This window comes from Pagrus pagrus, assembly GCF_965226575.1.
Source record: "Pagrus pagrus genome assembly, chromosome: 12".
Classification (NCBI taxonomy): domain Eukaryota; kingdom Metazoa; phylum Chordata; class Actinopteri; order Spariformes; family Sparidae; genus Pagrus; species Pagrus pagrus.
Window position 1 is genome coordinate 21656339 of NC_140196.1, and position 23902 is coordinate 21680240.

At 39.9% G+C, this 23902-nt stretch overlaps 3 protein-coding genes across 6 annotated transcripts; all 3 read right to left on the reverse strand.

The window, feature by feature from the left end:
* Window positions 1-1646: 1646 nt before the first annotated feature.
* Window positions 1647-6150, reverse strand: LOC311267028 (leptin receptor gene-related protein). Its single transcript, XM_084369818.1, has 4 exons — window positions 6010-6150; window positions 5536-5611; window positions 3400-3586; window positions 1647-3180 (listed from the first exon to the last, which is right to left on the reverse strand). Exons 1-4 carry the CDS (start codon window positions 6023-6025, stop codon window positions 3064-3066), a joined length of 396 nt encoding a protein of 131 aa, XP_084225944.1. The 5' UTR covers window positions 6026-6150; the 3' UTR covers window positions 1647-3063.
* Window positions 6151-7919: 1769 nt separating this feature from the next.
* On the reverse strand, window positions 7920-15408 carry LOC311266091 (phosphoglucomutase-1-like). 4 transcript variants are annotated; one of them, XM_084368275.1, is made up of 11 exons: window positions 15095-15408; window positions 13300-13462; window positions 12865-13011; window positions 12520-12645; window positions 10758-10948; window positions 10476-10630; window positions 10162-10277; window positions 9882-10017; window positions 8598-8781; window positions 8356-8484; window positions 7920-8189 (listed from the first exon to the last, which is right to left on the reverse strand). In XM_084368275.1, exons 1-11 carry the CDS (start codon window positions 15320-15322, stop codon window positions 8100-8102), a joined length of 1665 nt encoding a protein of 554 aa, XP_084224401.1. In that variant the 5' UTR covers window positions 15323-15408; the 3' UTR covers window positions 7920-8099. The 4 variants fall into 4 exon arrangements, with proteins under 4 accessions (XP_084224401.1, XP_084224402.1, XP_084224400.1 ...); XM_084368276.1 differs by having other exon boundaries at window positions 10476-10531; window positions 15065-15408; XM_084368274.1 differs by having other exon boundaries at window positions 15065-15408.
* A 581-nt stretch (window positions 15409-15989) lies between these two features.
* On the reverse strand, window positions 15990-22346 carry LOC311266159 (angiopoietin-related protein 3-like). Its single transcript, XM_084368364.1, has 7 exons — window positions 21809-22346; window positions 21411-21521; window positions 20417-20525; window positions 20047-20160; window positions 18749-18844; window positions 18245-18517; window positions 15990-18124 (listed from the first exon to the last, which is right to left on the reverse strand). Exons 1-7 carry the CDS (start codon window positions 22313-22315, stop codon window positions 17904-17906), a joined length of 1431 nt encoding a protein of 476 aa, XP_084224490.1. The 5' UTR covers window positions 22316-22346; the 3' UTR covers window positions 15990-17903.
* Between the last annotated feature and the right edge of the window lie 1556 nt (window positions 22347-23902).

A 23902-nucleotide genomic window follows, 5' to 3' on the forward strand; every position in this document is an offset into this window, starting at 1 on the left:
CGGCTTATAATACACAAATTGGCGAGGCAGCTTCGGTGCATTCGTGACTCACATGAACAGAGAATGAAATCAAACCCAGCTGCATTGGTTATTTCTATCATCCTATTTAACCCTGAATAGATAATGTTGGATTAATGTTGATATCATTCAAATGTCATGTAGCTCGCTCACACCTGACAATGTTGTCACTCTGTTTCTAATATTATTGTTGATTTATTTGTGATTGAAAGGATAAAAGTAGAGTCTTGCATAGCCAAAACAGACAGAGAGACAGAAAGATGGTTTTCTGTGGTAATGACAGTCTGCTAGGCAAAACAAGGAGCTGTTTAACATGCTGCTTGATTAATATTGCACAATATCTCAACTATTTAACAGCTGGTCACACCTGAATTTCTGTCAGTCAGGCCTGGGGCTCGCTTGCATAGTCTGGCCAAACAGAAATGTACCTAACCCCAAAACACACTCACGCGCACATCAGCCCTCCTTCTGTGTTTTAGTGGGAGGCAGTTACAGAGTCAGTACTCCTGGTGTGCTGTATAATATAGTGTATAAGTGTCTGTTTTAATGTATCATCCATCACCACTGCCCAGACACAAGTTTTACACAAGCCAAATCAATTTCTCCTCAATTTCATCTACTTCACCAACCACTGAACATGCTTATTTGGTACAGACACCAGCATAAAACATATATGTATCTCATCATTTTTATATTGTTTCAGCAACACTTTATAACATCATGAATAAATAAAATGGCAAATGTATAGTTAATTAAACTAAACGATGTTAGCAAACAATGAAATGCTGTATAACCCATATATTAAGCAGTCGTAAAGGTTTATAAACAACGGTTTCAATTTTGTACCAAGCAGTTGCTTAACAAATGGTTTGTAAAGCATTTCATTGTTTGTTAACAGTAAAATAAATATTAAGTTATGTTTCATTAACTATGGATGTACCCTTTATTAAAAGGTGCAATATGTAAGTAATGGCCTCATCTATCTGGTTTAAAGGAAGTGTATTTTGAGTTAACCAGGCAACTAAGTTCATCTTTATACTCAATATGGAAAGAAACTTGAATTCAGAAGGTGTACAGTTGTATTGTTCTGTCTAATAAGGAAAACAGGTATACGATTATTTACTTTCATGACATTTTGTGAGTTTCATTTGTTTATTGATTAGACTAAAAAAAGCAGAGAAAGCTTGTGGAGTGTAGCAAACTCGCCACTCACGCACATCTCCCAGCTGAAACTATACGAAACCTGAGCATTCGGACAATCACCATTTGAGGAACAATGTGATATTACGAGAAAAGAGGGGCTGGGGCTCGCAGGTTAGCACGCTAACTTCGATATTTATCTCTGCAAAACAATATGTAGATGTCTTTGACATAATGCCAAAACTCTTATGGCTTCAGTCTGTTGATATTTTTTGTAAATTTTGTAATGTTTTTTTTTTAAATTCTTACACTTCATACCTTTAATGATGATACGTTGTTACCTTTTTTTTTTTTTTACTGAAAATCATGACTCATATTGCTATCACAATATCTGTCAAAATAATTGCAATTTGTTTTGACATATCATTCAGTCCTACACTGTAAAATTCATTATTCTCAGCGCAATAGCAGCAGTAAGACAGAGTCTGTACATTTGTATATACAGAGAGTTTTAATTAAAGTTAGAAAACAAAATGCAGTCAGGAGTTTACAAAATAACCTCTGAGAGCTCCTCCGGCACTCATTAGTGTGGGTATGGGAGTCATAATAGAAAGAATAAACGTATCTTATTTAACATGTCAGTTGTGAAGAAATGAGGAATTGCACAGGACGCTGACTAGGATTTTCTGTGATAGTCTCTATGGAGTGGGCTAAGCATTCAAAGGGCAGAACCTCATTAATAGTCGGTTACTGACCGTGATGAAGTAGAACATGAGGATGTAAAAATGATTTACAATTACAGATTTTATCCCCTGATGATGGAACACATAAAACTGACTCAACACCGGATCACAGTGATTTCTCTATGAATCAAAATATACACTGTGAGTGACAGGCACTTATGAATGAGTTTACAGGTAAAGCCCTCTCCTTTAGGACACTTGGCCTGAAATAAATACATGTACTGCCCATTCAACATGTAAAAAAATATGATCCGCAAATTAATATCATGCTCTTGTCAATAGCAGGAATATAAAATGGATGTGGGTGTTTTGAACATGGATGCTTAGATGTATGATATTAACTTAACAGCGCTTCTTTAAGTGCCCAAGCTTATTTTTTTGAGGATCAGGTTGCTACATAGCACTGATTGAAAGCCACAGTTCAGTGGTGAATATGCTCCATTTTTGCACTTAGAAATGATCTTTGGTGAGAATGTAAACAATTGCACCAAAACAAAAAGTAAGGCTTTAAAGTCTTGTCACAAAATGAAAACAAACACATCATACAAATATATCTTCACCTGATTAGCAGTTCTACAACTAGTTGTCAGATAGCATGGGTTAAGATAACTCGCCATGCCTTTACACATTATAAACAGCAAACAGTGCTTATAATAAGCAAGCCATAGTTTAGTTTAGCCACTTCCCACCAGAACGACGAGGACAGATAATGCAGTGAGCATTGCAGTGTAAGTTACAATGAAGTTACTCTTCAGGATCCCTTTATGATATTGATTAACTGAAGCATAATGAAATAGCAGGCAGCTGCAGTGAGCAGGGTGGATTCGGGGTTGAGACAAGCTAAAATACTCAGGATAAGGTGGATAGTGATGGGGTTACAGCATAAGAAGGGTATAGGCATCAGTGTCTCACTGATGGCAGACATAAGGCACAGTAATAGGGCACATAGAGTTGTTTCCAACCCTAACCCCCCCCTAATATAACAATCAGCCTGAAAACATACCCAGTAAATAAGACATGTTACTGTCTTTACTGTACGTGAGCATCATCCCATATTGAGTGCGGGACACATGTGTCCCTCAGTCTGCAGTCTATCCACCCAACCATCCATCCATCCGTCCGTCCGTCCGTCATTCCTTCTATCCACTGGTCTACAGGCACTCTACCACTGCTCCCAGCTGAAGTCGTCCCCACCTCCAAACACAACAAAAAAGCCAAAGATGGTGAGGAAGATGACAGCGTTTCCTGTCATCACCAGACCGCAGGCACCCCACGCGATCTGTAGGAGAAAAATACTCACACTTAATCAATCAATGAAAGAAATCCAAACTCTTCTTTTGGTTTCATAATGCATCGCAACAGTCATAAAATATACTAACAACTGATGTGGTGAAGACAGCATAGACATATCTACACAGAGAAACAAAAGCCAAGGATGGTGGCTGTCTTTACCAAACGGAAATCAACAAAACATTTCGACATGTAAGTGAGAACTCACTGTGGAAGTGCGGGCTAGCACAATGGGAAGCCCAAAAGCTGACACCACAATGCCAGTTGTTAAGAAGTAGGCCAGCTCTCTGCAAGCATTGCTGGAGGAGTCAGTGTCATCACTGAGGCGTCTGGATATGAAGGTCGGGATGGGGCTTAGTACGTAGAAAATCAGGACAAACAGTGGCCAGTATACTCTGCAAAAACAGGTGTGCAACAGTTATGGGCAGTGCACATTTTGACATTATGACATATGATGGTATGAGTTTGTAGCTTGTAAGATAAAAACTAAGAGGTGCAAATTCAATGAAAAAACACACACAAATATTTAGCCATATATGACAGAATGCAACATTTAAAAAGGGGCAAACTATCCTCAGTTTATCTGTACTGAGAAGTACTACTTTGTCTTATCTCAGCATGGGCTTGAGGTTTAAACTAGGGCTGACACTAATGATTATCTTTATTATTAATAAATGTGCCAATTATTTCTATGATTATTCAATTAATCGTTTAATCTAGAGCACTGGTTCCCAAATGTTGGAAGGTAAATTCAGATGTACAGTGGGATTTTGTTACAATTATACATTATTATTGCAATTCACAGCTATACAACAACTAATGAATGAGTTTTTAATGTGCCGCATCAGTACTTTGTATGCATTCATTTCCTAATAGAGAGGCAAGTTCTATATCCTAAAGACCGTCCAGGGAACTCCAGTATTTAGCCGTTCATGCAATTGTAGGGTGGTGGGAATTATGAGAGTGTGACACATCAAAGGCCCTGTTAAAGAGGATAACAAGGGGACGATGGATCTCTGTACTGTAAAGAGCAGTTCACCTCATTTTGAATTTTGTGAGCTGTCTGGTTTAAATGCGTGTGTTGCTGCTTTTTTGCCGCTTTACAAAGTTTCAATGAATTCTTGATTCAATTTGTAAATAAATATCTTATGAGTGATATAGTTGTTTGTCAAACTGTATTTGGCATTAGTGAATTAAAACATGTACAGAGTGATTAGATAACACAGTTTATAGAGGCTATTGAGCACAGACATGAAAAAAGGCGTGTCTTGAGATTTTGGCTTGCCCTTTGGTATGCCTTGAACAAATGGTTTGAAAACCACTGGTCTATAAAATGTGAATGATCAAGTTCCCAGTGCAGAAAGTAACGTCATTGTTCCAACCCACAGTCCAAACCCAAAGTCCCTTTGTTTCCTATCATAAATGTAAAAATGTAACACTGCTGTTGTCCCTCTGTCACCATAGCCCATTACCTCAACATCACAGCTACTTTGCACTACTAATCTAAGGTATACTATATATCCTAGATATTCAAATGTTATTTATTTTTACATTTATATATTAAAAAAAAAAGTACATTGCTATACACCATGTGTGCATTACAACTATTGGTGCAATTATCATGTGCAATTATCCTCCTTGATCAATTGTACACATCTGTAAGTGAAAGGCAAATAGTGTATATAGTGTCATCATTAATATTAATACTTTTTCACTTTATTGTCATATTATTCTATTTCTGTCTTGCTTTGCTCTGTTTTACATTTTTATCCATCTTTCAGTCGCTGTCTTTACCTCTCCTCATAACTCTAAAGCTGTTCTAGTAAGTGAATTTCCTATCTTATTCTATCTCATCTTAATAATGACAAAGACAAACTGCAAATCCACAGATCGGAGTTACATTAAATTGTTGCAGCCCTGGTGTAAACAGAAAGACTGCATTTCAAACTGAGAGCGTGGGATAAAGACGTGGGTATCTGGAGGGAAGGGGGGCTCTGATGAAAGACACTATTGAGTTGTGTGATGGAAATTGTAGGATTTAGCATTTGTGGAGCTTTACCCATACTAGGAACTACATTTCTAAGCTTCTGATCATTGAGTTTGACCGTTCCTTTAGAGTCGGTCTCTTGAAAGTGCAGTATTAAATGAATGGAGCTGCCCTTTAAGGGGTGTTTGTGAGTGTTGTGTTGTTTTCGTTAACTATTGCTGTTCATATCTCTCTGATTAGCCACCACTTAACTCGAAAAATATCCCACCTATCCCTTTAAGCCTTAATAATACACGTTAAGTCAAGTCCATGTCTTACAGTAACATAAACACTTGGTTATTACGACAGAGGACTTACCCGTATTGTTCCAGTGCACAACCCAGCAGAAGAAATGTGAGTCCAATGGCACCACTGAAGGACAAACCAACCAGTGCTGAAGGAAGAGAAACATGACTTTATATTACATTACACTGACAGAGAAGTTACAATAACAGACAACAGAGACACACGCTAGGCTTTTAACACTTGGTACACGAATTGCTTGTATGCTAGCTCAACATTTAAGATGGATTTACTGTGAAAATATCACTAACCTAGAACTTAAGACAGGTTAATAACTTAACAACTGATCTCGATAGCTTGCGACACATCGTCTTATCTTTGGACAGCGTTGTGTGTGATGATAGCTTTCGAAATGATTCAGCAAAGCTCATCAAACATGTTGGAAACTAGGCTAATAAAGTTTCTGAAGCGCAGACGCTAAAGAGGAAGGTCTGTCTAACTTAACGAGCAAAACAGTCAACTGATTCATAACGACATTATTTTAAATACCTTTGATGCCGGCCATGGCGATAGAAAAGAGAAACTTTCTGTTTGACGCGTGTTTCTTTTCTTTGTGTATTGTTTATGTGCTCAGGCTCTTCTTCTTCTTCTTCTTCTTGGCAGACGGACTTCCTGCTTCCTCCATCGAGCTCTCCCTCTCGGTCATGTGACCGTCTTAAAGGGACAGTAACACGGCAGCCTGCACGAGATTCAAACATCAGTGTGTGTGTGTGTGTGTGTGTGTGTGTGTGTGTGTGTGTGTGTGTGGTGAAGGTACAGACACACACAGCCAGGTGCTGCCAGCTCTTATCATCATCATCATCATCATCATCATCATCATCATCATCATCATCATCATCACCACCATCATCTTCTTGTGCTTTCGAGCAACATAAATCAAACAGTTTTCTCCCTGGTTGCTGCCATCCCTCCTGACGAGGATCACGAGATCATGCAGCATTCTTCCTGGGAGCTTTGATTAGGCCTGACATCCACATGTTATCTGTGGTGTAATGGGATTTAAAGGGTAACTACACCAATTTTACACATTAATGTGTGTTTACAGGTCTTGGGGAGTTACTGCACGAGTTTACTATATGTAAAAACAAACAAACAAGCAAACAAAAAAACTGTATAAAAAGGTTTTTGGTTCCAGAGGAAGCTGCATGTAATCTGATTAACTGATGTCACTGGAGTTGCATTGTGGGTTATATAGGCGCCAGGGTTTGAAAAGAAAGGAGAAAACACTGTCACAGGAGTACAATGCTAGACCTGTGGACTCATTTTAAATACCTGACGCCTTAGCCCACCCGTGCCTGTACACATTCATGAAATAGTTCATGTTATTTCCTCAATTAAGAAGTTAAGATGACCTTGCTACACTAGTGATTGTTTCTTTAGACAGTTGTGCAACTTCCACTAGAGTAAGATGACCCCAGATGAACCTGAGCTGTCTCCCTCTTACATTTTGTTCCACTAATGTGAATTCTCTTTGAACATATTTTTATACCCTATCTTCAAGAGCACTGTTGATCTAACAATTTCATTTTCCGATCACTGCTTCACTTTAATCGGTGTGCATATGACAACAAAGAACTTCATTTGACTTGTTGGGCTTCAGGTTCAGAGAGGCAAACAGCAGAAAGGTACAGTACTTCAAAGGGCATGAACGATCAGAGAGCTGGACCAGATGTCAGCGGACTGCTGCTGCTGCCGTCTGGATGGAAAACATGTGGCCACCAGAGCTGATAAGTTAAATGTTACTGTATAACAGCTTAAATGTCTCCTACAATAAAGAGGATGTTGTAACAGTAAAATATTTGCAATCACCGTTTTCATTTTCAGAACGGTTATTCCTGATATGGAAAGATATATTTGAGAGCTGGCATGTTGTTACTCGTCTTACAGCATCACAAACTTCAGGTTGTTATTCGCTGATGAGTTTTAACTTCCCTGAATGAAGGAGTGCAAATAATCAAAATATTAATTTCAGGCTTCATGGCAGGAAACACCCACACTTTTTTACAGAACGAGTCCTGTGTGTGTGAGGAAATGTTTTCATGTGAGAACCTGTTAACTACTTAATTTTCTTCAAAGTAAATCTCTCTACAGTCACAAAACCATAACCTGACTTCCTGAGTGTGCACAGCCACACACAACAACGTGAGAATACACAGTGTTATATCAGAGTTTCACAGAGGAATTGAAACTAATGTTTAAGAGCCACACGCTGCGTTTAATAGGAAGACATTATGTCATGATTGGTTGTTTTGATCGCGAGGAGTGCTGATGATTTTGAAACCCTGCTGCTTTTTCGCAAGTGACTCATTGGTTTAAATTACAATTGGAACAATTACACATAACAAAAGTGTAATAGACAATTTCCCGCCAGTGTATGAGACAGACACACAAGCCACACATGAACCAAAAATAAAAAGCAGTTTAATTAATCAGGTACAGAGAGTAAAATTTAGCCTAAATGCAAACTAATGCATGTTGTGCAGCTATACTTGGAATTAAAGCTCAGTTTATACAAAAATCTGGAAAGAAAAACAAAAAGGGCGTCACGTTAGCAGTGATGGAGTAACATATGGGAGGAATCATGTGATGACTGACGGGCCGCTTCGACCTGTCCTGTGATGGAGCTGGGAGATCTTCAGAGCGATGGTTGCCAGGGGTGCCAGCATCACCTGTCCCAAACAAGGATGATGTGGTTAGAGACTCAAGCACCTGGCTTAGAAACATTTTATTACAGAATGATTTATGTTTTTCTTGAATACATTTTATTATATAACATGTTTTATGCACATCACAAGCAATTTTTCGTTTTTTACTACTTTGGACTAGCTATTGTACCTGTGTGTCTTCAAAGATTTGCTCCTTCTCATAGCTGTCTATGTAGATTCGTACTGTCGCCCCATCACTGCCTGTCCCACTGAGTCTGTAGATGATTCGAGAGCCATCAGAGAAGATTATCCGCAGACCCTGCAGTGAAAAAAGTACAGACTATGTGAAGCTTTTATGATCTGCAGGAACACATCGTGACCACTAGACACAAAAAACCCTTTCAGGAATACAGCTCAGTGTGTGTCATGTACCTGGTTCCTGGTGATGGTGCTGTCTACTGGGTCAGTGTACTCAAAGTTGTCTGCTTTCTCCACTTGGTAAATTTTGTCCTCCACAGCGAATCTCTGCTTCACGAAGGACTTGTCGCTGATCATCATCTCCAAATCCTCCATCATCTCACAGGCTGCATCTATGTCTACATTCTCATAGTCATATCTGAGCAAAAAATCAGTGACAAAATAAGGGCTTTATGATGAAGGTTGTAAAACCAATCCATTATTGTTATTATTATACATGTAATAATTTTTAGAAGACTTTTCATTCATCATAGAGAAATGTACATTTCTTTTTGGTGGATGTAGTGTTTTTAAGATTATTTGTCACCACTGTGAGTCATTAGAGAAAATATTTGTATGACAACTAACTCTTTATTAAAATTCAATATAAATTACAGATATTTCAAGCCTTAAGATGAGAATATATCTGGTTACAGACATTGTTGTGATCAAACTTTAGTAGAAGAAAAATAATCATGTTAGAATAAAACTTTGACAAAAGTCACTCATATGAATAGTACTTGATTAGAAGTCTTAAAGTATCTGATATTACATGTTTCAATTGACACCATTTTCTTAATTTTCCGGCAAAAGATGTACAAGTATATTATACATATATTTACATGCGTGTAATAATGTGTACTATATGGGTTGACTGATCAAAGGATCTGATTGCAGATAAAATAAATTAATCTGTTGCAGCATGCGTGTGCAAAGTAACTAGCAACTGAAGTGTTTAAATAAATGTAGTGGAGTAACAAAGGTGGAGTAAAAAGTACAATATTTGCCTCCAGGATGTAGTGGAGTAGAAATATAAAGGAGCAGAAAAGTACCTCAAAACTGTACTTAAGTACAGCATTTGAGTTAATGCACTTAGTTGCATTCCATCAGTGTGTACAGTAGGTACTGATGGCAACAAAGCAAGTAAATCATTTACGAAAGCACTAGATGATAGCAGCCAGAGTCTCTGACATCATCTTTTTATGTTAATTATTAACTGGACTGCACACAGCTTGAAAGAATATGTAATGGCACATATGTTCCACTAGATGTCAGTCATGTCCTGTATGTATATTCTTAACGTGCCTGTATCCTCAGCCCACCTACAGTATATCAGTTCCATCTATATCAGCTCAACAATGTACACTATTTGTACTTAGAGATAATAATTAAGACACCGTTTCTTTGTTTCTTACATGTTACTGCTGCTGATGGTTTTTGATGGATGATGGTGTAAAGCAACACGTGTTCAAATCTCACCTGGTGAAGTAGTTTCTTCCATATTTCAGCCAATGGTCCTTAAGAATGTCCTCCACACTCTTCCGTCTGGTGGCCAGGATGGACAGCCATGCCAGCACGGCCCAAAGCCCATCCTTCTCTCGAATATGGTCTCCACCTTAAAGAGGGAATGTAATGAAGTTTGCCATGCACAGAGAAAAACACAACAAATACAATTACATACAATTATTATTACATCCTCACTATTTCAACTAAAATAGGGCATATTTTGATGTAATAACTTGCTGAAGGGATACAGTACCTGTACCAAAGCTTTCCTCTCCACACAGAGACAGTCTGCCTGCGTCCATTAGGTTCCCAAAGAACTTCCACCCAGTGGGAGTTTCATATAACTCTATTTTTGTTGCCTTTGCCACTCTGGAAGGAAACAAAACAAAGGAGTATTCTTAGAAAACAGAGTTAATGCCTGAAATAGAACCACTGAAATAAAATAATTGCTGTTTTTATTAATGCACAAATCTTATTCAAAGATCTATTTGCACATAAACTTCTGTAAGTTTGACATGGCTTCAACTAGGAAAGAAGTCACTGGATCATTGCGATGTGTATTTTTACCTGTCTAAAGCTCCACTTGTTGGCATGCTGCGGGCGAAGCCTCTCACCCCTGTGTGCTGGAAGTATGGGATGCAGAAGATGTTGTCAGCTATCACAGCCACAGAGTCAGGTGGGCTGACGAAGAAGCCATGCTTACCAAGGATCATGTTACGGTCCTGCAAGGCCGACAGGCAGTCGCGTCAAAGCCTTGTAATAGCTTTGTATTCAATTAGAAAAATGATTACATTGATTTGATTTTGTTTTAGTGAATCTAAAGAAAGAGACCAACTACAGCACACTCACCCCATCGCCATCAAATGCTGCACCAAAGTCATACTGTCCGTCTCTCATGCTGTCGACCAGATCTGCAGCGTAAGTGAGGTTAGGATCTGGGTGCTGACCCCCAAAGTCCTCCATCGGGACACAGTTGATGGCAGAATTGACAGGACAACCAAGCTCCTCGCAGATTATTCTCTTCACATACGGTCCTACCACTGGGGAGAGGATGAGAGTGAAGTGGTTCATAAAGTCAATGAAGAACTGCTCAAGTTAAATATGGTGTTGTAGCGTACAAAGTAACACTATTGGCCCTCTAAAAAATTAAACACAATACATATTGGGCAATACATGTATTAACTTGTATTAACTTGAGGACTTGATTGATACCACTCCCATATTTAAACGCTAAATATGAAGCCACAGCCGACAGCGGGTTAGCTTAGCTTAGCACAAAGATATGGGGAAAAGCTATATCCTGTCCAAAGGTAATATAACTACCACTATCACAACCTCTAAAGCTCATTTAATTATTATTACTTGTACATTTGGTGATGATAGGTTGATTTTTTTACCTTTAGAGGGAGTGAGGCTAGTTGTTTCCCTGTTTCCACTTTTTACACTTACTTAAGCTAGCATAACATGTTTACCACACAAACATAAGAACGGTATCAGTCCTCTTACTTAACTCTTGGCAGGAAAGCATATATTCATTATTCCCAAAATATTCTTCTAACTGTTCCTTAAATAGTGTGTTAAAAGGCTATAAAGCCTGAAACATGTAGCCTAGCTTGTCACAGTAAAAGGGGTATGTGGAATCCTGTGAAAATTCATACACTATCAATAGCACCGCATGACTTCCTGTGAGGGGTTTAATGTTGTGTTGTTGTGGTGATGTTGGTGCGGGGGTGTTGGTGTGGGGGTGTGTTAGCAGTGACTCGGGGATGGTGGGGAATGTTTGACCATTAGTTTCAGTTTCAGTGTTTGGGAACACTCGTAACAGCTTTAGCAACCTACTCATAGTAGGTAAACAGTTGTAATACCCTCTGTCAAATGGGCACACTCAGTCAGATAGTCAGATGTTTTGTTGACTAAGAGGTCAAAACAGACTCTTGTGTCCGTCACATTTGACCCTCTGCAAACATTTAAGGAACACGATCATCGAGAACATGTTGTTTGTTCTGAGAACCTTTACCGTAGTCATACTGAGTCGGGACTCCACAATGACACAACAGGGTTGCTGGTTCAGACCTCCATATAAAATGACTGTGGGTGTATAATAAATAAATAAATAAATATATATATAAATATAAATGGCTCAATAAATAAACTGCTGCTTTTTTTACACATAACAATTACCTTTACTAATGCTTTTCCAATATTTTTGTAATGTTACTGAAGTTATATTTTAAAACAGTACTTTTACTTATAACAGACTACGTTTACACTGCTACTTTAACTTCGTAAAGGATCTAAATACTTTTTCCAACACTGCCTGTGTGCCCATGTTATAACAACTTATAACTTCATTAGAAAGATAGAAGGAGAAGAGGAACAGAGGAAATTGAAAGTTGACATGAAACAGGACAGTTATGCTGATAATAGTTTATACTCAAGGAGATCTATGAAGTAAGTACAACTACTAAGAAATACTTAACTCTACTACAGCCGACAACATTTTGAAAGCAGAATTTGTGTTTTTTGACGTGGTAATCATTCTGCCATTTGTTTTCAGAGGAACAGTGAATGCACCGATGAGATCACATGCTCTTGGTAAACATGCTCTCACCTCCATGCATGCCGTCTAGTCTTATCTTGATGTGGTTTTCACCAGACAGAAACTCCTTCAGAGCAGCAAAGTCAAAGATGTTCCGCAACAAGTTGGCGTAGGATTCCACAGAGTCCACAATTTCCACTGGGCACAACCAAACACAAGAAAGAAAAACATGTTTTTAATTTTGTAATTGTTAATTCTACGAATTTACATGCCATCATAAACATTAAGATTAAAGCTGAGCTGGCTGGATGAGTCACTGTGTCTGTCCTATCATCCATCCACATATCCTTTCTTCTCTCTCGTTGCCTCTATCTTCTAATTGAACGTGATGGCTGACAGACTAAGGCTGCAGCTCACCTGTGAAGGGTTTGAACTTGTTCTCCAGATCAAACATCTGTTTGCCCAGGGTTGTCAGATCCACACGCAGTCCGGGGCAGATGGCAAACTCCTCTATGGTCCTGCTGATCTGAAAGATCTTGTTTGTGACAGCCTCCTTGGCTGGGCCTGGATGCAGTAAAAAGCCTCTGATATTACAGGTGATGTGATGTGTACTATATAACAAGAATAATTAGATAATATTCAGGGCTGTTTGGGATATTTATTGGTAATACCATGCAGAACTTTTGATGTGCTTGAATTTTGCCCCAGATTTTATGGCAAGGCAAAGTCTGAAGCTTTGCCTCAGTCTTTGCCAGAGTCCAGCCTTGTTAAATGTCTATCTGACTTATCTCGTAACACTATTTCTTACTTGGCCGAAGCCCCTGCGTGCTTCCTGCTCTCCGGTTACCGTACCTCCATTTGCAGTATTGAACTTAATGCCAAAGTCTCCATCAGGTCCACCGGGGTTGTGGCTGGCAGTGAGGATGATGCCACCGATGGCTTTGTATTTCCTGATTACGCAGGAGATGGCCGGCGTGGACATTATCCCATGGTGTCCAATGATCAGACGACCCACCTGAGGAAATGTCACACAGGTGTGTGTTTGTGTGAGTTGGCTGGCACGAGTGTGTATCTTAATTTATCTGAGTGGGGGAGGGGAGGGGATGCCATTGAATATCAGGTTTGGTGTGTCATGCTTCTTCCTAAAAGTAACTGGGACTAGTGTCATTTAATGAACAACGGTTATGGCACATCAGCAGCAGGTTTAATGTGTATAAGTGGCCGTGCGATGAAGAAAGCATCAGAAGCTTGCTATTGAAAATGGATGTTATAATGGAAAAATACAGATTAAACTGGGTGTATACTGCAAAAAGACAACATTTATTAAACACCTATTATTTCAAAAATTAAAAAAAAAGCTTTTTAGTGTAAAAAGGTGGTGTAGTTTATTTTGGATTGCAAGGAAGAGGAGAATTGACCTAAGGTACATGTTTTGATTGTTGGAGGAAACCAGAGTACCTGGAGGAAACCCACACAAGCACGGGGAGAACATGCAAACTCCGCACAGAACGGCCCTGTCCCAGCATCTTTAAGTTGTCTGGTTTTACCTTCAAATTAAACGGGACATTTGATTGTTTAGGACATTATAAAACAGCTCCAAAAGCCAAATACCTCTTTGAGTTTTATTGTCAATCAAATTATCAGTTTTAAATGAATTACCTCAGCAAAGGAGGTTGTGTTGTCACCTGTGTCTGTTGGTTTGTTGGTTTGTAAGCAGGATTACATAAAAACTCGAGCACGGATTTCCGCAAAACTTGGATGGAGGATGGTTCTCTGCCCAGAATAGACCCCAAATACTTTTGGCGCTGATCCAGGATTCTTTTTTGCACTTTCTTAAACATTGCGAGATAGGGTATTTTTTCAACATTTCTGCTAATTTCTCAGGGAACAATGCATGGATGGTGGCTGGTATCTTCATCAATTATGTTTAAGCAGTTATGGGTGGTATACTGTAAATTTAGAGTGATACAGGGTTATCAAGTTTAATACTGGATTATTGCGCTTGATTGAAGTGCCATTCTAGAGTGCCATTCTAGTTAAACTTTTAAATAACTTGTAAGGTTATTTTGGAAAAAAATAATAATAAGTCTATAGTTATGCTAGCAGCTCTGAGGGGATGTACTGAGGAACACATGTACTTTGAGCTAAATGCTAACATCAGCATGCTATGAGTGTTAGCATGCTAATATTTGCTAATTAGCAATAGTCAATAAACTATTTTATGTCATTAATTTGTATTTATTGTTTTATTTTTTTTTAATAGTAATGTAATTTAAAGACCTGCCAATAAATTAGAGAGCTCTAATAATTTTTTTGGACTTTGTATACATTCAAATTATAGTTTAAACCTTTAACTTGCTTTTATTTGCATTTTTTGCATTTAATTTCATATATTTCTCCCCTCAAAATACAACCATATTTCAAGAGTTCAAATGAAATACTAATCAGACACGTGGCTGGTGCAACCAATGAAAACAAAAGGATAATGGCAGTTGATGGGGCAGGTGACACTGACATACATGCTCTCACCCCTCCCTCCCCACCCCCGAAAACACACAAATACACAAACACACACATACCAGCATGCACACACAAACAAACGCACACATACACTGACCCCATTGGCAGCTGCCATCTGCACAATGACCTCAATAGCTGTTGTGTTGAAGAAGCGACCATCTCCCCCCACCACCACTGTTGATCCCTGGCGGTCACGAAGGTCAATAGAGGAGAAGATACTCTGGATGAAGTTGTGTAGGTAGTTCCTCCTGGACTGGAATACATACACCTTTTTCCTCAGGCCGTTGGTGCCGGGTCTCTGGTCGGTGTACGGGGCTGTGGGGACAGTCAGCACCTGCAGAGGACTGTTGTCCATTGTTTCAAAATGAGAATCAAACCTAATCTAACAGCGTAGAGAGCCGTGGAACCTGTTGTTTAGAGGGAAATCCCCTGTCAGTTGACATGGGGAATGGTACGCAGGGGCAGAATGGGAGGGTTAAATCTTGACTCCTCCTATTATTTGACTGGAGGCACAGGGTTACAGTGGTACTTCTGAGGCCCAAAATAACCTTTCAAACTAATGTGTGTGCAGAGGCATGGGGAGTAACTGAAGACGCTCCTTCACACATGTGCAGGGAGATCACTGTCAAGGCTGCAGGCCCCGTCACAAAGAAGTGTGTGTTTGGGTGTGTCAGAGTGGAAGTACTGAAGTGTCATGGGAGCAATTTGTCCATGTGTGAATGGCTGCAGCTGTGCTCCGAGTGATGATATGCAAAAAGAGGGATGACATCTCTCATCGGAGATGGGCTTAGCGCTATTTTAGGAGGGGATAGTTACACTTTCTTCAGGCTGAGTGTGTGAACTGAGAGTGAGAGGAGCAATTAGAGAGTCTTAGTGAATATAGATGTGGTTTAAGGAAAGTATCTGCTTACAAAACAAACATAATTTTACAAATATAATTATACATGCAGCACAATCAAATCAGAGTGAAACAACACTGCCCTCTAGAGTTTATTAATGGCTCCTAACATCACAGTACAAAAGAGCTGGCATCATAATCTCTCAGTGCAACATTCAGAAAGTTTCAGTATGTAGTAAAAGCATGAACATGTATCAGTCATTCATTTACTTTTGCATGAAAAAAGTTGGTGCATTTAGTTCAAGCATAACATTACACTGGGCCGAATCACTGTTGAATGTCAGGACCGCAAGCGAACTACTGCCCATAATAAAGAAAAGTGACACGATGGAAGTTTGGCTCACCACACCTAAATGAATATATTAGCATTATATGAAGTCACAATTATATTTTGATTTATTTAGATTAATGAAAAACAGCAAATGTATAAAAACTAAAGTATGTAAAGTAAAGATGAGTGTGATCTATAGCAGTGGTTCCTAACCTTTATTGCTTTTGACTTGGGTTGTTCTGATAGTGATACCAGTATTGGAAATGCCTCCAATACACCCTAAAAAGCTGGATTGGCTATTGTACACAAGTCTACAAACTTATCTGATAGCATGTAATTTATTAGCACCAATTGTTTTTTATACACCTCTCCATTTAGACATAAACGGCAAGTAACTTGTGTAACTTAAGCACATGTCAGCAAACTTACATTTGTTGATATGATCATATTGGAAAGGAAAACACGGTATCGAAACATCTCTACTTTTCAGCCCCGAATGAAGCAATATCTACTCAGGATGCCCTTAGATGTTATCTCCTGACCCCCTCAAGAAGAGCTTCCCATCATGTTGAACCATCATGAACCACTGCTAAATAGTGAGAGTCAATGTGACCCAACATAAAAACTGCTCACATGTCAGCCCAGTCGCCAGAATAAAATGTCGGCAGTTAACGTTTCTGCAAACCACTGATATGTTCACATTTGTGGGCTCCATACGATATAGACATTTCTACAATACCCAACACCTTACCTTCACGTCATATGTTTACAACTTTTATCTCTGGAGGTGAAGGAAATGGAAGTACAGTTAAGCTAGGTGACAAGGCCACAAGACCTTTGTGGCGACCAAGACAAGTCAAGTGAATTAGGCCAAAACATGATCTTTTCCTAACCCTAACCAAGTGGGTTTTTTAAAACCTAACCAGACTATATGCACAGCATTGTCACAACAAAGAAAATGAGAATTTAGAGGTGCAATATGTGAGAATCTTGGTTGGAAACATTTAAAAATTCACTAAAATTATCAACAGAACAGATGTCTATGTTTTGTTGTTGCAGAGATATCTACTGACATTAGCATGCTAACGTGCTAGCCCCACCGGTCCAGGACTGACTCTCCTGTGCTAGCAGGATAATCACCCCTTGGTCCTCAAGCTCTCAGTAGCATCCCTAGCTGTACGGCTAACTGAGCTAAATAGCTATGGGCAGCTACAGTTAGCAACAGTTAGTGGTTACTCTAGTGAAATACTGCCCCCCATTGTTTTGAGTTTGAATTTAATGGATGGCCAATTCTTACATATTGCACCATTGACCTAAAGAAATGTAAAACTGCAACGTAAAAAAATGATCATTTTCAACATATCCATGGTTTTCAAAATATACATTGCCAACATTCACTCTGGCGATTGGGTTGTGTATATGCCTGTATGTTTAAAGTTCTTCTCTATAACCTTCGACCTTTGAGGGGCAGTGAGTGAAGGCCTAGTTTATGCAATGTGCCCACTGGCATTCAGTCTAATTTAGATTCAAAATACATTTTAAAGTGTTCTATTACATTAGAGACTATCCTGACATGAGCAGCAACACAGTCTTTTGGTGTTCTCTGTTTAGGACACAACAGCACTTGACATCAGAAGAAATATCCTCCTTTCTGCCCAAGCCTTCTTGAACCATGGCTGCCCACATGAAGTAGTATGCAGTGCCAAGTCTCTCCTGAAGAGGCCACTGTGTATTGCACTATTTTCACTGGAGAATGTTGATAAAGGATCACTGAAAACCACCTGTCTCAGAGGAGGCCGAAGTGGAGGAGGTGGTACTGAGGGAAGCAACAGGGTGCACAGAGATCTGGGTGAACTTGAGGTAGTGAGAAGCCTTGTGGCCCAGCCTCCACTGAATCCCTCTCCTACGCTCTGAGCGCCCCTTTGCTCTCATGAAGAAATATCTCCCATTCAGGTCGGCATCTCCACAGGCATTGAACCACCATCCACCTGCAAGATGACATAAATTACATGTTTGTGCAGCTGGTGCTGGATGACAAGTATTCATTAAACCCTATTACATGGCATCACATGGGATAAACATGTCAACCTAAAGCACATCTGCTTCACCTGTGTAGTTGTGGGCACAGTTGGAGTCCGGGTGTCTGTCATTGTCCCTGTCCTTGGTGGAGAACATCATGCCTGTGTGGTTGCCCATGGGGTCCGGCAAATCTCCAGACAGATGCGTGAGGTGAATGGTGTAGTTGCTCTCCGGACCCTTAAGGTGAAATTTGTATTCGATGAAGCGCCTGCCCTGTTTCCAGTCCTCCAGCTGGATGTGAAGGATGGAGTTGCCCTGAGCGGCCAGAGAGTGGATCTTCCTGAGACCCAGCCAAAACTCCCCTGTGAGCGAGAGACATCGGTGAGAGGTGAGAGAGCTGACATGATTTAACAAGCGTCCTCGAGATGTGACGCACACAAACTCGAGTACAGATATGAAGAAGTTATAAAACTGCAAATGTTATAATCATGATATACGCCAAATAATTAAGAATTTGACAGTCAATAATGAATGTTGTGACCTCAGAAGGGTAACGGTGCTTAAAGTCTGGAGAAAAGAAAAGTTTCTCTCACCTTGAAAATCTCCAAACCCATCTTCATACTTCTCCCAGGTTTGATCAAAATTTACTGAACCATCTTTCCTTCGCTGGATGACTGTTGCTCCATGGTCTAAATAGAAAAAATTGAAAATGTAATTTAAAGTCATCATATTAAAAGTTTCGGTACGTAAATGATTCATACTTACCAAAAGTTTTGAAATTGGTCCAGTAGATCATCTCAGCTAGCAGCAGCGACACGACTGCAGTAGCTGCAATATAATCCTTTGGGGCAACTTGAAACATCAAAGTTACGTCCATGTCTTCATTCACTGGCTTAAACTGACCGGCTGAGGTTATCATTCAAAGTGTCTGACAACATTAACCTACAGAAATGATTCCTAAGGAGAATTCATTTATTTCTGTGAAATGAAAAGATCCTTTATGTAACCAGAAGCAAGTCTCTCCTAAGGAGAAGACACACTCTGAAATCTTGTGAGAGGTGAGTTGTTTCATTAAGACGACGGTGGAAACATGAGTCAGAGTTGGAGAGAAGTTTGGAGTTTACTTAGAGGAACTGCCAGCAAGAATTCTTCGGCTGTCGAGGATAAATAATGAGCTGATTTTGACAATCTAGAGGCACCAACTGTAACAACTCACCTTCATTTCACACTAACTAAAGGACTCATTCTGTAGGAATTGTCTCTGTAATGTTACAATAACAACCTCAGCCTGTAAGTGACAATAACGTACTCTGATAGTCACAGTTGCCCCAAATGATTATACTGTTGCAGTTGTTTCGCGGCTGCAAACTGAGGCAATCGACCGTATCGATTCCAAAGCTTTTGGTAAGTATTAATCATTTACACACCAAAATATGTAAACATAGGGCGTTTTTCATAAATAGTCCTACAATAATATATGGCTGCCTTTTTTCAGCAATTGCTATTTGTTGTATTTACAGTCTGTAATTGCTTGTCTTTATATTAGTTCTCACTTGAAGTGGCAGAGTCCACGATTCCCATGATGGAATTAAATTGCCTTCATACTTATGAGGGATTCACAGGAAACAATACATACATGTAATCCAACATTATGCATTATGTATCTCATTGATATCAGCTGTTTACTGTTCGCTCTCCCACACCTGTGTCACATTAAGTTACTACTAATTCTAACCCAACATTTGCTACTGTTAAGGATTACAATATTAAGTATGATAGACAGTTGGGCATAACAAAGACTACAGTGACATTGACTAGAATGTCATCCTTAATTAGAAAATAAACTGTTGTCCCGTGCTGTGGTAAAGTTTGAGTGTTTGTGAGACAGTACCTTTGCTCATGTCACAAATGGCCATGAAGGGCTCTGCTCCGTTGGGTCTGACGGCGTAGACGCCGCTGACTCGTTCCCCTCTGTTGTACAGCTCATTGCAGTCTGATGGCAGATCTATGTAAAAGGGACCACAAACCTGGTGTCAAACCTCAAACAGCTCTGAATAAAGATGAGTTGCAAAGTGGTGATCTGGAGCAGAGAGCTGCACATGAAGGTCAATAGGTCATATCAGCAGCATTAGCAGGAAACGTGGCAGAAAATGGCTGTAAATTGTGTGGACACAACTTTTGTGCTGGCTTCTCTGCTGCATGATAAAAAAAAGATGACACACCACTCTCAACATTTCCTCATGTTTCATCATTGAGCTTACTCATTATTTCGGTGGTGCTGGAGGTCAGGTAAGGGGTGAGTGTTGGCGCCTCACTGTTGAAGATTTCGTGCGTCTTCTCAACGGTCTCTTGGGCCAGTGTGTTGGTAATCTGTGGGGAAATCATCAGGGAAATCCTTAAGATTGCAGACATAATCCTCAGACTGACTCTGGAGAAATACTGTGGATTAAACAGCAGCTCCACACATAATAAACATCGTAGAAAAGTAGATATTTTCCAAACTTTTTAAGATATTTTACAGCAACAATGTGATTTTTGAGCTCTCAGGGCCAAGGAAAATACTTCACAGAGGCACTGGCTGAGATTATTAAAAATATGGACAGGTCCTTTATTATGTCTGCACCCTCCAAAGACTTAAAGTCTAAATTATACAGTGCAGCACCATGACTCCATTAAAGTTTCTACCAGCACATTCAGAGCGATGCCACGATGATGACAGCTCATAGCTCAAAAAGCAGGCAAAATAATTGTAGGAAATTTCCATAAAAATGCATATTTCTGCACAGCAACAAACTAAAACCCCACTCTGACTGAAGAAGGGACTGTGTGAAAATGACTGGGGTGGGAGTGGGGCTGAAACTTATACGTAATTTAATTTAATTCATTCATTTAAACTAAGACTTTCTCAAAAATGTATATCTTCTCTGGACCCTCTTGGCCCCAAATAAACAACAACATTTTCTTCAACACTATCTGACAAAAAAAATATATTTTGGGAAACCTAAATATTATAAATAATATTTCACCTACTCTCTCCTTTTATATAAAGACCTGCTAAGCAAACTACTACAGACACTGGATGAGTGAAATGGGAACAGGCACCAGATCTGTGGCGGCACAATATCTTTCCTTCTTTCTTCCTTCTTCTGTTTTTTGTACAATGAATGAATCGTAGGACAGCATGATTCTGGATGAGAAATACTGAACAGACCTTCTCTCCCCATCTAATAACCTCCTACGGTCCCTAACATTTACCTTTTCCTCCAGGTTCTTGATTTTGGCCTTCTGGTGGTTGAGCTGGTCGCTCTGCTCCCTCACAGCCTTCAGTAGCTCCATGATGCTCTGCTCCTGCGTTTGGATCACCTCCTGATCACAGAAGAGAGTTGGAGTCATGTTAAAGAATGGTATTACTTCATTGTCAATATCATACATAATACTTTGAGTCTGTGTGTTAGCAGTCAATTACTTGGAGAACAAATGTAAAACAAAGTTAATGATAAAAATACTTCTTAATAAATAGTATCATTAATTCAAAAAGCATTTCCTGGCACCTTGTCGAAAACTTTACAGAAAAGAAAAGGCAGAAAAAGTAATTCATGTGTTGAGTGTTGCGTGGTCCAGGTCCAGGTTTCCTTTCCAAACAGGTGACTCACCCTGAGGCTACTGATCTCTGCCACTTTGTCGCTCGTCATCAGGCCGTGTGACAGGTTGCTCAGCTTCTCCTCCAGGCCTTCCAGCTTGTTCTGCAGGTGGCCCTTCTCCTGCAGCATGCTCTCCACTTTGGAGCTGATCTCGACAGACAGGCCCTTGATCTCTTCGTTGTTGGCCTTCAGCACCACGGTGGTCTTCTTCAGCTCCTCTTCCTCCTCTTTGATTTCACTGGCCATCACTGACAGCTGGTAAAAGGAGCGGTCGAAGATGTTGAGCTTCTGGAAGATGTCGTTTATCTGTCCCTTCGTCTTCTGCACAAACTCCCGCAGGCTCTGACCCAGCTGGAGGAGGCCGTTCGCCAGGAGACGCACATCATCCAGAGCAGCAAAGCGGGAGCGTGTTTCGACCGGGGCCTCGGGCTGGGGGACAGGCTGTTCCTCTCTGCCACAGAGGGCAGGGACACAGGCAGCAGCCAGGAGAAGCAATAAGGGAATCAGTGTAATTCTCATGTTGTTGTCGCACTGCTTCTCCAGCTGTGTGTCGGTGATGTAACAGGAGCCCTCTCCCTCTGCTGTGACTGGACAAAGACCCACAGAGGATCCTGGGCTTTATACACTGTCCAGAGTCGGGTCAATGATTAACCTGTTCATCTGATCAGTATCTGCTTCTATGCAGTCTCCTCTGACAGAGTGGACAGTTGATAGTTGTTTAACTGCAACGTTTAGTCAACAGCCAAACTTCATCAACAGAATGAGGAAATTTTAGGATTGTACAAAGTACTTGAATGTTGCAAAATATTTCAGACATTATGGGAGTTTTTTGCGATCGACATGTAGAACCCAGCTCTGAATTTTGCTCCATTTATACTGAATATGTAACCTGCACCCACAGGTTGACTTAACTTGTGATGATAAGCAACGGTTAAATAATAACAAATGCATATTCATTTGTGCCGACTCTGTCTAAAGATGTTTTCCTCTGAGCCAGGACAGTGTGACACAGTGTTTTCAACTGACCTGCAGTTACCTGTCCTGAGGCCCTGGCTGATGGCCTGTTGTTGTTCTGTGTCTGGTTTATTTTTAAACAGGAAGATGACCCAGTTAACTTATAGGATGGGTTGAGGAATATGATTTGCAAGTTCTTACAGGTTTAAGGTTATGCAACACGTATAGTTTCTTTGTTTTTTTAACCCGGCAGTGGGTAAGTGTAGACGTTACGCAAGTAAAGCTGCATGTAATGTTTCCAGGGAACACACAGCTGTTGCTCAAAATGAAATCAAGCAACACTAACTGTTTCCTGTGGAAGCCGAGAGCCACCTGCTTGCAATTATTTATTTTTTTAAGTTGTTATCTCAAGGTCACGAGTTAAAGATAGATAGATAGATAGATAGATAGATAGATAGATAGATAACTTTATTAATCCCCAAGGGGAAATTAGGCTACCATAGCAGCTGGTACATTCAAGCACAAATACAGTACAAATATAGAATAAGAAGCAATAAAGTACTATATACAATATACAAAAAAACAATAAAGGACTATATACAATAAAATGCTGAGGTGGTTATAGAATAAAATAAAATGCTGAGGTATTGAGGAGTAAAGTGGAACATAAGGTGCAAGAGAATAAGGTGCAATTTTATATACAGTAATAATAATTTAACTACAGTAGTAATAATTTAAGAATATTTGTGTGTTTTGGACTGAGCGTTGTAAAGTCTGATGGCACCAGGTAGGAATGATTTCCTGTGCCGTTCCTTTAAGCAGCGGGGTTGAAGGAGTCTGTTGCTGAATTATCTGGACAAGCTTAAGAGCAAAGCTTGTCCAGAGTTTTGTGGAGGGGGTGAGTGGCATTGTCCATGATAGCCAGCAGTTTTGCCAGCATCCTGTCCTCCGCCACCTCCTCCAGGGTGACAAGCTTAGAGCCAACAACAGACCCTGCCTTGGTTACGAGTTTGTTCAGTCTGTTGGCATCCTTCGTTTCGATGCAGGTGCATTATGTAGGAGTTTTGGTTGATATCATTCAAAAATGAACTAAAAAAGTCATCAGATTTATGTCAAAGACGTCTGTGTGTTGTGTGCCAGAGATTTGTATTG